This window comes from Ambystoma mexicanum, chromosome 3q, assembly GCF_040938575.1.
Source record: "Ambystoma mexicanum isolate Mex_15411 chromosome 3q, UKY_AmexF1_1, whole genome shotgun sequence".
NCBI lineage: Eukaryota > Metazoa > Chordata > Amphibia > Caudata > Ambystomatidae > Ambystoma > Ambystoma mexicanum.
In genome coordinates this window covers 162,226,245-162,239,336 of record NC_090926.1, presented here as the reverse complement: position 1 = coordinate 162,239,336, position 13,092 = coordinate 162,226,245, and the positions used below count along the sequence as shown (strand labels likewise).

The window sequence follows — 13,092 nt, the reverse complement described above, 5'->3', positions numbered from 1 at the left end:
GGATGTTATGTAGTTGTATGTGTGTGTGATGAAGCTTGTGGAATGTTCCTGTGGAGCATGGAGTGTTGGGGGACCTGGGGGTTCTGCAAGTTACAGTTGGGGACTTGCAGCTGGGCAGGGAACCAGGGTAGAAGCTAATGATCTTATCTCTCCTACTTTCTTATCTAAACCTGTAACCAAGACAATAAAGCGTGTTCCTTTTATACTTACCTGGGTCAGCCTGGTTCCTGCTCCTTGTGATCACTGGCCCAGGGTAGATCCTGCAGGAGGCAGGATACATCATCTAGTGGTATGTGCAGACCGTAGACACATGCTGCAATACCAAGCTTTAATTTCCTAATGTTTGATGCACTGCTTGATTGTTCTGTGTTGCTGTTTCTTATTTCAAAGTTCGTAGCCTGTTACATTCTCGCAAGTGTGCCATAAATATGTCCTATGGATCAGAAGACAAAAAGTGGAAGCACCTTTTTATATTTATAACCGTGGCTAACCAGGTGGCCAGGAACATATCAGAATCCGCAAGTATCGACATGAATTGTGTCCTGGTAAAAGCTACGTCTCTCCAGTATCCACTATTTATCGCCAGTGACCGTCTCCCTGTCCTCTTCCAACCTTGTAATCCTTAGCCCTCTTCCCACAGGTCTCGGGAGGATAGCTCCGGGGCAACGTGCTCACCTTGGAAGCAAGATGACACGGAGCACCACAGGTTCGATCCCCGGGTCCGCGCTTGGAAACCACTGGGTATTGAGCGCGTTATAAATAACCTATATCATATCACAACCCTTCACTTACTAATCTGTCCTTTTCAGCACATCCTCTTTGCGTTGTCCTGTTCGGTCCTGGCCCTGCCATTCACATTTCAAAGGGTCTTCCTCCCAATACTCCTGTCTTTTTGATAAAGCAACTGTCTAGGTACGATTGAGGTGACCTCAGCCTAATGCTACATGTGTTTTAGTCGTATGTCTTGGGAGCCCCCTAAGGCCTTCGGGCATGTTGGCGCAATATAAGAATTCCGTAAAATAGAATACGGTTTCGGTTATGTGATTTTACCGACAGACATTAGAGTGGTACATTTCATTGCGCCCAACACACTGCATTTTATTTTATATTTATTTGGGGGTGGTCCCCTCCCCAAGCCCCCCAATTTCTATCCTCATAATGCCACCCCAAACCCTACCCTGACTCATTTTAACCCCTTACTCCACTAACCTTGATATATTTTTAATGTTTTCAGTGGTTTTTGGTATTATGGTCTTGGGTGAAATATACCACTCTGTAATGTTTTCGGTAAATTGACGGTGTAACTGCTGTTCCATCTGGCATACATGTTTGTGGGGTTTTATTTGAGGGGTGGGAGGTTGGTGGGAAAGTGAGCACGCAGGTTGGGTGCACAGCCCAGTCCCTCACCACAAGTCAGTTGCATAGGGTGCTTATGGCGATTATTAACTCATTATTCAGGGGCAGAAGGCGCCCAGTAACTCCCTTGAGCAAGGCCCTCACCCTGGCTGAAGATGGATGGCCATTATCAACCAGGTCTGCCCACAAATGCAGGTTTTATGTTTTGCTTGCGTAAATCCGTATTGTTCGTTTATCTTTTTAAGAGTGAGCCTGCCTCGCTTCTTCCCCCAATCCTTCCCATGTGGCATTTGCAATTGTGTTGCCTTGAAGGCAGGCAGGTCTGCAGTCATGGGTCTCATTTTAAGTGAGGTCTTAAAGTAGATGAACATCTTGCGCTCATCGGGTGCTCTTGCTGATGGTTTTGTTGTCTGACAAAATGCCAAAACTGTGTGTTTTCTCTCTCTTCTGTCTTAGAGTACTTGAAGGACATGCTGGACGGATATGTGAAACAGTTTGGAATTGTGAAGGTGGTGCGACAGAAGGAGAGGAAGGGGTTAATCACCGCCCGGTTGCTGGGTGCAAGTGTGGCCACTGGGGAGGTGCTCACTTTCCTCGATGCCCACTGTGAGTATACCCGCCAGGCTCCACTCATTGGCTCGCCCATTTATTAAACGTATTTATTTGTTCACACTTTTCTTTCCTAACCCTCAAATACCCACATCGTTTGAATGTTTGTGGCGCATTATGGTATGTGTGCAAACGCATAAAGTGCACATTTGCCACTGACGCCAGAGGTGTAGCCTGGCAGTCTACTGTTGCAGGAATAAGCAGTGTGTGTAGTCACTCTAGTGGAAGTATTTTCCAAATAGGCGGCTTATAACCTTTTTTGTCCTGCATAAGAGGTGGCTAGGGATATCCGAGATCACGGGGGATGGTAGTCCTCAAGTGAGGTGTCTGTAATAGAATAAATAGGAATGAAATTTGACCAAAATGAAGTTGGTGGGTGAGGGGCTTAGTCACACATGTAGGTGGACTGGGAGTTGAGAGATTGTAAGACCATAGTAACATGGTCTTGTGGCTCTGTACCCGTAACTGACCAGGCTGATGTAGTTTGTAGATTTCATATCTGTAGATTTCTAGTTCTGACATGACGCTCCATAAAGCAGAGCAGCTCCACATGGTTTCCAATATGAACATTTGAGAAGTTACGCCAAGAAAGCATTGGGACCCTCCAGTGGTCCAGACTGTACTGCAATTCTGGATGGATTCCCCTGTTCCCACTCTAGATTCCCAGATTTTACCTGCTTACACAACCAATCCTTGGCTTTGTCACTTCCGACAGTTGGTCTGGCAGTCCTAGATTATATCGCTGGGATTACAAAGGCTGCCTAAAAATGCTACCTCAGAATTCTGCCCTCCACATTTCAAGGACGTCCTGAGCACATCGCTGGGTCTTCGCACAATGCTTTTTCCACCAATTCTAGTGCATCTTTCGAAGGTACTCTACATTTCCATCACTGAAAAATACCTTACCTTGCCTCTTTCATAATCTGATTTCCACTTGATCCGTTGTCTACCATCACACACGCACCCTTACTTCTACCACTACAAACATTCCCTTTACCTCAACCCTGTTTTATCGACCCACCCATTTGTTGTGGTTCTGTACATCCCTTCCCCGTTAAATTCCTCAGTCTTCCAGGCACCTTCCCCATACACCACTTTTGCTCTTTTTCCTAATTTCTTCCTCCATAGACTGAGCACCAGGAAGAGGGCACAATATGCCAATTTATCGGACAAGGTACCAGATACAGAAGACAACTATGGAGGTTATTGGTGCAGTATAACAGCTTTGTAATGTAACGCATGTATTTCTGAAGTGCCAAAATTGCCTGTCATTCGTTGAAGGGCAGAAAGAAAAAGCTGGGATGGAACGTCGGGATTGATGTGCATCACAAAAGCTGTGCCGTTGGTTCCAGTAACAGTGAGGGTAGAAAAGAAGTCGGCATTGAGGTATATCAATCAGCAGGGCACAGTAGTAGGGTGGCTGTTGTGCTTGAAGTTCATGCCTGAGCAGTGTGTGATAAAGTGCAAGGATGCTGTGATTCGGCGGGTAGGAACATTAGCCCAGCTTGTTTTCCATGTTTTGGTACAGTCCTTGTGCTGTTTAGTTGGCCCCTGAGATGAGCAATGAATTGCCCACTGTCTCAGTTTTGCACGCACCGAGGGCAGTTGACTGTGTATTGAGGTATACCCATTTGTCATCCAGAGGCCGTTTGGTTGTGTTTCTTTTTTCTACATTAGGTGTGCACACTTGGGACCATGAGAACTGTCCTACTTCTTGTGCTAAGCAATTGCATAGCCTGTGATTCGGGCCTCCTAGATTTTTTTTAATTCTTTTTATTTGGGGGAGGGGGTTCTTCCCCCACAAGCCCCCCCCTTTTTCGATTATCTAGTCCCTATTCCCCCCACAACCGCATATCGCTTATCCTTTTACCCAAACACCCACCCACCTCATATTTTGACGATTTCGTTTTTTGACTGATAAGTTTGAGCAAAAAAACGCTGTAGAAAAATCCTGGCAATGTAACGGTGTCAATGTCGTACCTCCCAAGACCAACTGCCAATTGGCACACCCGGAAGTAACTCTGGTGGCCGTTAGTGGGCAGTCACTTTGGATCCTGGAGTGTATCATCCTGTCGTACGTGGGGAGTGCAGGTGGACCGAAAATTGAGTGGTCCTATACCTCTACTGACGTCACCATGTTTCCATTTTTAGGCTTTTTGTTTACCATTTGAGTCCACTAAACTGGCCGAACTTTAAATGAAAGCATCCATTTGATAAATGAAGGTCCTGATTTCAACGGTTCTCCAGCATCTTGGTGCCATATGATGCCCTCCCGTTTGTAGGCAACAGACTGACCTATAGGGAAATGGGCAGCTTTTCCAAGAGCGATTTGTCACGGGGCAATCTGTGGCATCCCTGGTGGCTTACTCGCTCCCAGAGGCATCAGCCGATCAGGATTTCTCTCATTTACCCTGAAAGACCAATCTTCTGGGCAACTCTTACTATTGAGCTAGGCACAGGGCGAACAAGGCGAGTCTTGGATATGCTGCCTTTTTAATGTGTCCTTCTCTTCCTCCCCCGCCCATGCGTTTGCCTTTAGGTGAGTGTTTCCATGGCTGGTTGGAGCCACTTCTGGCACGGATTGCCGAGGAGCCAACGGCTGTGGTCAGCCCTGACATCACCACCATTGACCTGAACACGTTTGAGTTTGCGAAGCCCATCCAGCAGGGCAAGCAGCACAGCCGTGGCAACTTCGACTGGAGCTTAAGTTTTGGTTGGGAGGCCATCCCTCAGCACGAAAAGGATCGCCGGAAAGACGAAACCTACCCTATCAAGTATGTACAACCATGACCTAATGCCTGATGCTTTCATGTTGTGCTTTCAAATCACGTGCAAGTCTTCTCGGGTTTCTCTACCGAGTCACAGCAGGTGCCCCCTGCACATGCCAATATGCCCTATTCCATTCGGGAGGTGCTAGTCCTGTTCTGTTTTTAACTTTGCCTTCTGTGATGGGTACTCATTGGTTTGTAATCGGGAAATGCAGAGCTACACTCCCAGAATTCAAAGTTAAAATCTGGGCTGGACTTTTATCTCCGGAATAGAGTGGGACATGTTGCCTTGTTTGCACTACCAAGAAAAGTAACTGACGAGGACATAGAGTTAAAACCTTGCTGCTGTGTCCACCTTGATTCTATCACACCCCCTTTATTTCTATTTCTGTCTATCCTTCTGGTAATTTGTAAAATATTGAATGAAAAAATCTAGATTGAATATAAGGTCACATTAGTAATACAAACAGGTAATCGTTGAAAAACCTGTGCCTTTTTAACTACATTTTGATTTTTGCAATTAGTTTGCAAAGTACTTTGAGTGGACAATGATCGTGTGATGGTCTGGGGCAAGACTTTCCCTTTAGAGGGTGGGAGAGCGAAGGGAAAGGATATGGTGACTATTTTCTGGGGAGCCGGGTTGCTCGGTTTCAGATTCGGGTGTCTGAGTTTAAAAACAGTTTTTATATTCGGATTTTTGACTTTCGTTTGGATTATTTGTAAGCTAAGTGGAAATCCTCTGAATGTGGGGCTCTTGAGTTTGCCCTGGTGGGATATGAGCCAACGACCTGTATGTTGCATACTGATGTCCACAGTTGGCGCTCATCTGTTGTCCCGTTTGCTGTGTGCTACTTCGAGCTGATGTAGTGTGTACCTGTTTTACCATTAGGGCTGTTCACCCTTTTCAATGGAAATGGGCCACCACGCCTTTGGGGGGGCACCTGTGAGGCTGACAGAAAAAGATGAATAGCTTTTTGTTAAGTGCTCATCTGGGATATCAGCTCTGCGCTCTGTCTTAAGAGAAGCATCAGTAATAAACTAAAGGAAGTGTCACTTTCAATGTGTTCTTGCAGACAAAGGCAGACGACTTTAAAAGGTGTTCACTTAATCACAGACATGTTTTACCCTGATTCCAGCTTTTTGGTGTGGGCAGTGAATTGCCTTATGAGAATTATGAAGTTCAAGTTGGGGGTCATGTAATGCAAACTTGGGCGATTGGGCCTTTAATCACCTCAACCCAAACGGGACCACCACTTAAGTGAGTACACGGTTGTACATAGAGCACGTTTATTGTACAAAACTCCGGGGATCGGTTAGATGGTGTTGCAGGACCAAACTGGCCCAAGTCTCAACAATACCACATCAGTTGACCTCTTTTTATACATGTTTTACAACAGCTAAAACACTCGCTACTATTTTATTGCAGTTGACCCTCGAAACATGATTGGACAGAAACCTCTTCAAAGAAATCCCATCTTTTCCCAGTTCTTCCATTTTCATTGGCCAGTGTTAACGTGATCTTCATATCGTATTCAGAACACAACTTTTCTTAGGATTTGTCCGTAGTAGGACATGACGTCAGTAGATCAATAGGTTTCAATACCAAATTCATTACCAGCAATAACTGGTCTAGTGCCTTCAACTTTAAGTGTGATTGCGCATGGTCCGCTAACATATTTGTGCAAATACGAGGAAGGCCTGAATAAACAGGATCTTCTTTGAACTACTGATTGTGATCTCAATTACCCCAGAATCTGGCGCCTCTGAAAACATACATGTATGCGTCCGCTACTCCAGAACATACAGCCTCTGGTTTCGACCAATAAAAACAATTAACCGCCAGATACCCTGGCCTTCGGGCCCCATTTTTATTTCCAGCCAAACAAATGATTAACCCCCTCTATGCAACTTCAATACAATGAGCGAGATAACATCTATTCCCTTGTGTTACTGTCAAATCATAAACATTCATCCTTTTTGCAAGCTGACCTTCTTACTAGATGTTTCATTCCTCTTTACGTCAACAAATGTCGCTGCTACTTAAAATCCATGTGCAGCAGCTAACCGCAAAGGTTCAATTTACTGATTTACTTGTCTTCTGCCATCTGAAAACCTGAGAAAGTCAGTTTAAAAGTCAAAATGCATTTTTCAAGAGAATCCCAACTACCATGTTACTTACAAAGCACCCCTTGTGTAGATTGTGTTCATGCTGCACTTGCAGTTTTAATATTGCATCTTTCTACCTCGTGAAAGTCTAATATGTAAAAATTCTAAACAGTAACCCTAAACGTAACCTATCCCATCCATAATTAACTGCACTTGATATAACATTGCGCCCAGTTTGCTGCCCCCCGTCATCAATACGGTGCACGCAACACGATCCCCTCAAAATTATGGGGACTCTTCCTGACCACACCAACACCCTCCATGACAAGCAAAATTACACATTGGGTTTTGCACTAGGATACGCTGCATTGTTCTAATCTATGCACCGCACAGATGCCTCAGATGGATTTTCCCAGCTGAAGGCAAAGCGCCCACCAGAACATAATTTTGCAATGAGCCCCGATGTATTTTCAGAAGGCTCTGGTTTGCAAACAGGGATCTCCAACCCAGTCCCTGTCCTGCCCTTACAAATCCTATTCATCTCTGGCTTTGCTGCCTTATCTCATTGCCACAAGGCTTTTCTGCAAAAATGTTTCAGCAGCGCCCCTTTCTCTTTGGTGCTCTGCTGATCTCACTGTGGCAGGGTATTGAGCAGTGCTGGAAATTTTCTAACTGTGGGACCTCCCCAGCGAGACGGGTCGGGGGAGCGTGGGGTTGCTGTGAGGAGTAGAGGGTGTAGGGGTGGGGAGTCGGGAGATATTTCTCAGGTCCCCATAAATAGATATTTCTCTTTTAGCTTTAACGTTATTGATTTGTAATGTGCAGCCATGGGCCCTGAGGCGTAAGGGCGCGGGCAAGACAGACAAAAGAAACCAGGCAGGAACAATGTCCCAGTGGGTCACACCAGGCCAGGAGAGTATGACCTAACAGTAGATCAGTAGAAGAGCCAGGTCTTGAGGTTCCACTTAAAAGCTGTCAGTGGAGGCTGTTGATAGGGTCAGTGGTAGAGAGTTGCACAATTTAGGGGCAACGAGAAAAAAGGCACCATTATCAGCCTTCTTTAGTTTACATCATGGGAGCATCAGGAATTTTTGATTGCTCGACCTCACAGACCTGCTACCAACCTAGTCTTGCAGATAGGAAGGCATTATGCCCAGTCTGCATTTAAAGACAATGGTGAGTAATCTAAATTTAGCTCTGGACTCTACTGAGAGCCAGTGTAGGGCACGCCTAGCATCTGAGACATGGTCGCGGGACGCCAAACCTGCGACCACTCTCACGGCTACGTCCTGAATTACTTGGAGTCTGCTGTCATCAATCTTGCAGAGACCGACCAGGAGACTACTGGAGTAATCTATCTTAGCCCCGATAATGGCTCTCGCGATGGTTTCCACGTTAGCTTGGGAGATGAAAGTTCGCAAGTGGGCAAGCAGCTTCATGCAGTAGACAGCCGCTGATAGTTTTGCTAACATGGGCCTTCATGTTAAGCGTTTGGTCCAAAACCACTCCCAGGATTTTTTTATTTTTGTTTGGGGAAAAATTTCGACAGACCCCAACATGAATGATTTGTAGGCGGGGTCCAGGTTAGCTAGGTTACTAGGGTTACCCACAATCATCATCTCTGTTTTGGCTTTAGAGCGGGATTATTACACATCATCCAATCATCAATCGGAGAGAAGGTTCTATTCATCTCCTGTTCATTTGAGAATACATGACGGTTAACTGGACAACACACTGGGTTTCTGCGTAATTTGAGAAAATGATCCCTTCCAGCTCCAACACAGTGAAGAAGGGGGCTGTTTAGATATTGTAGAGGCAGGGAGAGGTACTGACTCCCTGTGGCACCCCATAAAGCACAGACCGGGAGTGCCTCGGCTTCCCAGAGGCAGACCCTGCTCTGTCTGTTATCCAGAAAAGATCTGATCAGGAGGGGAAAAATGTGCCACCTCGACCATTCTAGCTACCATAATAGAATGGTTCAACAAGTCGAATGCTGCAGACCGATCCAAAGAGACTAAAAGACAAGATAGCCCTTTGTCCATGCGACTGAGTAGTTGGGACTTCAAGTCCAGCAAGGAGGTCTGTGTCGAAGCCCTGTCTGAAGCCTGACTGGTAGTCATTGAGGATTGGTAACTGGTTCAAATGCTGAGAGATCTGCAAATAGGCAACTCAGTCAAGGATCTTCAACAAGAAGGGCGTGTTGGTTATTGGTCTGTAGTTAAGAGGGTTATCAGCTGACAGACCTGGTTTCTTCAAGATAAGGGTAACCCAGGCTTGTTTTAACTCGTCCGGAACAAGTCCCTTCTGTAGGGATATGTTCACGAACTTGCAGATTGCCATAAGGAGTGTCGGGGGTGGGGGCGGGGAGGCAAGTTTTGATGATCAAGGAAGAACACGGGCCTCCCTTGTATTTTGTTGCCTTGAGTTGCTCAACCACAAACATTAGTTCCTTCTCTGATATCGGGTGAAATTGAAATGGGGTAATCAGTGGGCTTCTAGTGAAGGGCTCATGGGCATCAAGATCTGGGTTTGGTGTCAAAGCTGCTTTTTTAAGTGCAATGTCCTCTCTAATGCCCATGAGTTTGTGTATTCTGTTGTGTATTTGTTGGCACCAGGTGACATCATGTGGTGGAGTAGACTCCTGTGGGTGGGGCGTAGACTCTGGATTCCTTTATAATCCTAAAAAGTTCCTTAGTATGTGATTTAGCTTGTTGGATTCTGTGCTTATGGTGGTTAGTTTTTGCTTCCGCTATTGCGGATTTATATAATTTGACCCCTGACTTGTAGTCAGCCAAGGAGGTAGGGCTGGGATTGGCTTTCCAAAGGTGAAATTACTTCAAGGTTAGGGATTTATGGTTTTGTAAGTCATTTGAGAACCATGATTTTATTCTTTTATCCCCATTTGTTTTTTTAAGTTTAAAGGGTGTGAACCGAGAAGAGATGTGATTTAAATTAGCAGTTACTCCACAAGACATGACTTGGAAGGGAGAGGGATCTGCAAAGTTGATTGCTTGGTCCAAGAGAGGTACAATTTTATCAAGAGTGACGTGTTTCAAATTACGCACCCGAATGAGTTTGGGTATTTTCTTAAAAATGTTAAGAGGGAAGGTGACCGGGATAGTAAAATGCACAAAGGTGATCCGACAAAGACTAACTTGGGTGTCTTGGCAGATGACGCTGACCACGGAAACCGAGTCCAGAGTATGGGTAGGGGCGTAGATTTGTTGTGAGAAGCCTAAATCGGAAAGAACCTGTTCAAGTTCAGCCGCTAAGGGGTCCTCTATATATCCGAGCCAATGATTAAAATCTCCAAGGAGAATGAAAGGCGTATTTGGCTTTAATAATGGTAACTGATAATTAGAAAGAACTGAAGAGAAGTTAGACGGCAGGCGGTATATCAATAGAAAATTGATTGTATTTTCTGCATGCATGTCTATTTTGATATGAATGGACTCCATGCCTTCGATTGACCTTGGACTTCCCAAATGGTAAGGGTGTCTTTAACAATAAAGGAAACCCCACCACCTCTGCCCTCTAGTCGATCATAATGTACCCATCAGGAATTGCTAGATTGAGTGAGGGGCCGGAGGAACTGGAAGCCCAGGTTTCCGCAAGGGCGAATACATCTAAGTTATTAACTTTGCGCGCATGCTTTATCAGTCAGCGGGTATTCAAAAGCATGCAACAAAGCTTAGTTATGGGAAGTAACAGGTGAGCGGAGGAGATCAGTAGAGAAAGGCTGCTCTCAACTACTGGGGCGATCGGGCACGTAATCACGTCTTGGATCTGAGCCTGTTCTGCAGAGTCTCCAGCCACCGAGTTGCAGGGCTGTGGAGATTGAGGGGGGGTCAGTGTCAGGGCAACAGGCAGAAGTGCTTTGCTAGCAACTGTAGATGAGGTGGGGGGCGGGGGTAAGGGCAGGTGGCCTGATGATGGGCACATACATACCTATCTGAGTTGCTGGGGATGGTAGGGCGCATAGCTCTCAACTCACTCGCCTTGTAAGCAGCTGACTCACCCGCCAAGCCTCCTGCACGCCCAATCATTTCAATGGGCCTCTCATCCGCCAAAAATAAAATCGGGTGTTTTCACCCGCCTTTGCAACACAAATGGTTGAGACCTATGAGGGCGTCTGCTAATGTCATTGAGGCAGATATGGTGGCCTGGTCAGTGAAGATGGTGCAGGCTGCGGCGATGGCAGCCAAAACTTCCCATGGAAGCAGACTAAGAAGGAGCGAGAGACCTGCCCAGCACTTCCAACCAGGGACTGCCATGACTCTTTCGCGCTGACGCGTTTGCGCCGAGTTTAGAAAGAAATGCGGCCGAGGACTACAAGGGGAGATAGGAAATGCAGTTTCCCCGAGTGTGTGCAGAGAGAGAAGCGCCTCTGTTTTTAATCACACTCAAGCTGATAGGATCGTAAAGTTAAAATAAGGAAACGCAAGAATACAAGGAGGGAGAGTCTGAAATATAATTAAAAAGCACTATGAAAGCGACGGTTAAGGAATAAAATAAATGCACTAATGAAGGATAAAAGGAACGGTAAAATAACATGAATGATTAGCAACAGAACAAACCGGAATCCATTTTAGGAGTTAAATCATTAATATCTGCATAATTTCCCAAGAGAGGAAGAGCGTTTCCAATAATAATGTTCCAAGCAAAATATAAAAGATGTACACACTTTAAACCCGCAAAGCTCTACTCGATCATTTTCTGCAGAGTGCGTTTGCAGATCCACCAGAGCGCCTGGGGACCATCTCCGTTGGTGACGGTGCGCGGTACAAATACCTTTAACGTTACATTCCTAACGGGCATATTCCCGCAGTTCCCGACCAGAAATTTAAGTGGTCTTGTGGAGAAGTAGCTCTGCTTTGGACCCACCAACATGAGTTTAATCTCGGTTTCGGCAGTAAAAGCAGATCCAAAACGGCAAAACCCATAAAAGGTGCACATGGATTTCGCAGATCTGAGATCCAGGGAGAATGTTTTTATTATTTATTTATTTTTGCCGGATGCTGGAAAATCCGGCCCAATGACGAGCGCTGGTATTGGGGAGTCAATCGTTGTTATCTTCCTCCAAGGAGAACGGCTGCACACATGAAGTACTCCCTGTGGACACACAGCTCAATCTGGGACGACCGACCCCTGCAATGCCAGGCTGTTCACACATTATAGCTAAGTATCCCCATTGCCCAAATTGTGCATGACCTCCAAGCATCCACCACAATGCTCTGTATACAAGATTGATGGCTCAGGATAATAATCTCTGCAAATTTACCCGAACTTCCGCTTGGTTCTCAAGTAGCTTGACAAACATTCTGCTAATGTGGGAGGTATCCAGGTGACAACTGGCATAAAGTCCATGACACATGGTCATCCAAACATTTTTGAGGAAGTGGTTGGGAGTTTAACACTTACCGTCCTACGAGCTAAAGGGGCGTTCATGAGGTAACAAACATTCGCCAAATAACTATGCAGCTCTCGCATTGGTGAAAATGGCAGCTGCTCCATACAGGGCCAGCATCTGATGGAAGTTTTGTGCTGTCCTGGACCATCCCTGATCCCTGGTCCCATCACTGTAATCTGTCTGCTCCATGTCTCCGAGGGGGTCCTGTTGGAGTGTCTGGCATTGTCTCTTGGCTCTGAACGGGCATTTAACTCGAGGCTGTTGGGGTCCTAGGTATCCACCCACCAGTACTCTGCAGGATGTTCAGGTTTAATTTGCAGAACACCATACACCAAGATTTGTCAGGACTGCGTCCTGTGCTCTTGATCCCCCTCCTGAAAACCCTGCTCTACTATATTCCTTTGCTACTGGGTTTCATAACCTGCACCACTGTCGTTTGCATGGTCTTCAGGCGCTCGGGCAGATCTGAAAAAGAGGGTGGTGGTGGTGTCATGCTGTTACTAACCTGAGGCAGTTCTTAGTCTTCTCTGGTGGGCACAAGATTTTCTGCCCACGAACCGGTCTCGGGAGGATAGCTCAGCGGCAACGTGCTCACCTTGGCAGCAAGACAACATGGAACCACACAGGTTCGATCCCCTGGTCCGCGCTTAGAAACCTCTGGGTATTAAGAGCGTTATAAATAACCTATCATAACCACTCGGAGAGGAAAGGGAACAATGAGTGCTCGGGTGAGTCAAAAGGGCAGAGGAGGAATGTGGCAAGGCTCCCTCCAAAAATCTGTGGAACAAAGGGGCATAAATTAGTGCGGAGTCCGACTAGGAGTTCAGCATCAAAGCATTAACC

The 13,092-nt window shown here is 46.0% G+C and overlaps 1 protein-coding gene across 1 annotated transcript in view; it reads left to right on the top strand.

The window, feature by feature from the left end:
* Positions 1 to 13,092, top strand: part of GALNT6 (polypeptide N-acetylgalactosaminyltransferase 6) — a 272,909-nt gene that overhangs the window by 213,514 nt on the left and 46,303 nt on the right. The window contains exons 4-5 of the mRNA XM_069653399.1: positions 1,813 to 1,962; positions 4,505 to 4,739. Coding sequence (XP_069509500.1) covers positions 1,813 to 1,962; positions 4,505 to 4,739 — 385 coding nt within the window. The remainder of the gene's footprint in view (positions 1 to 1,812; positions 1,963 to 4,504; positions 4,740 to 13,092) is intronic.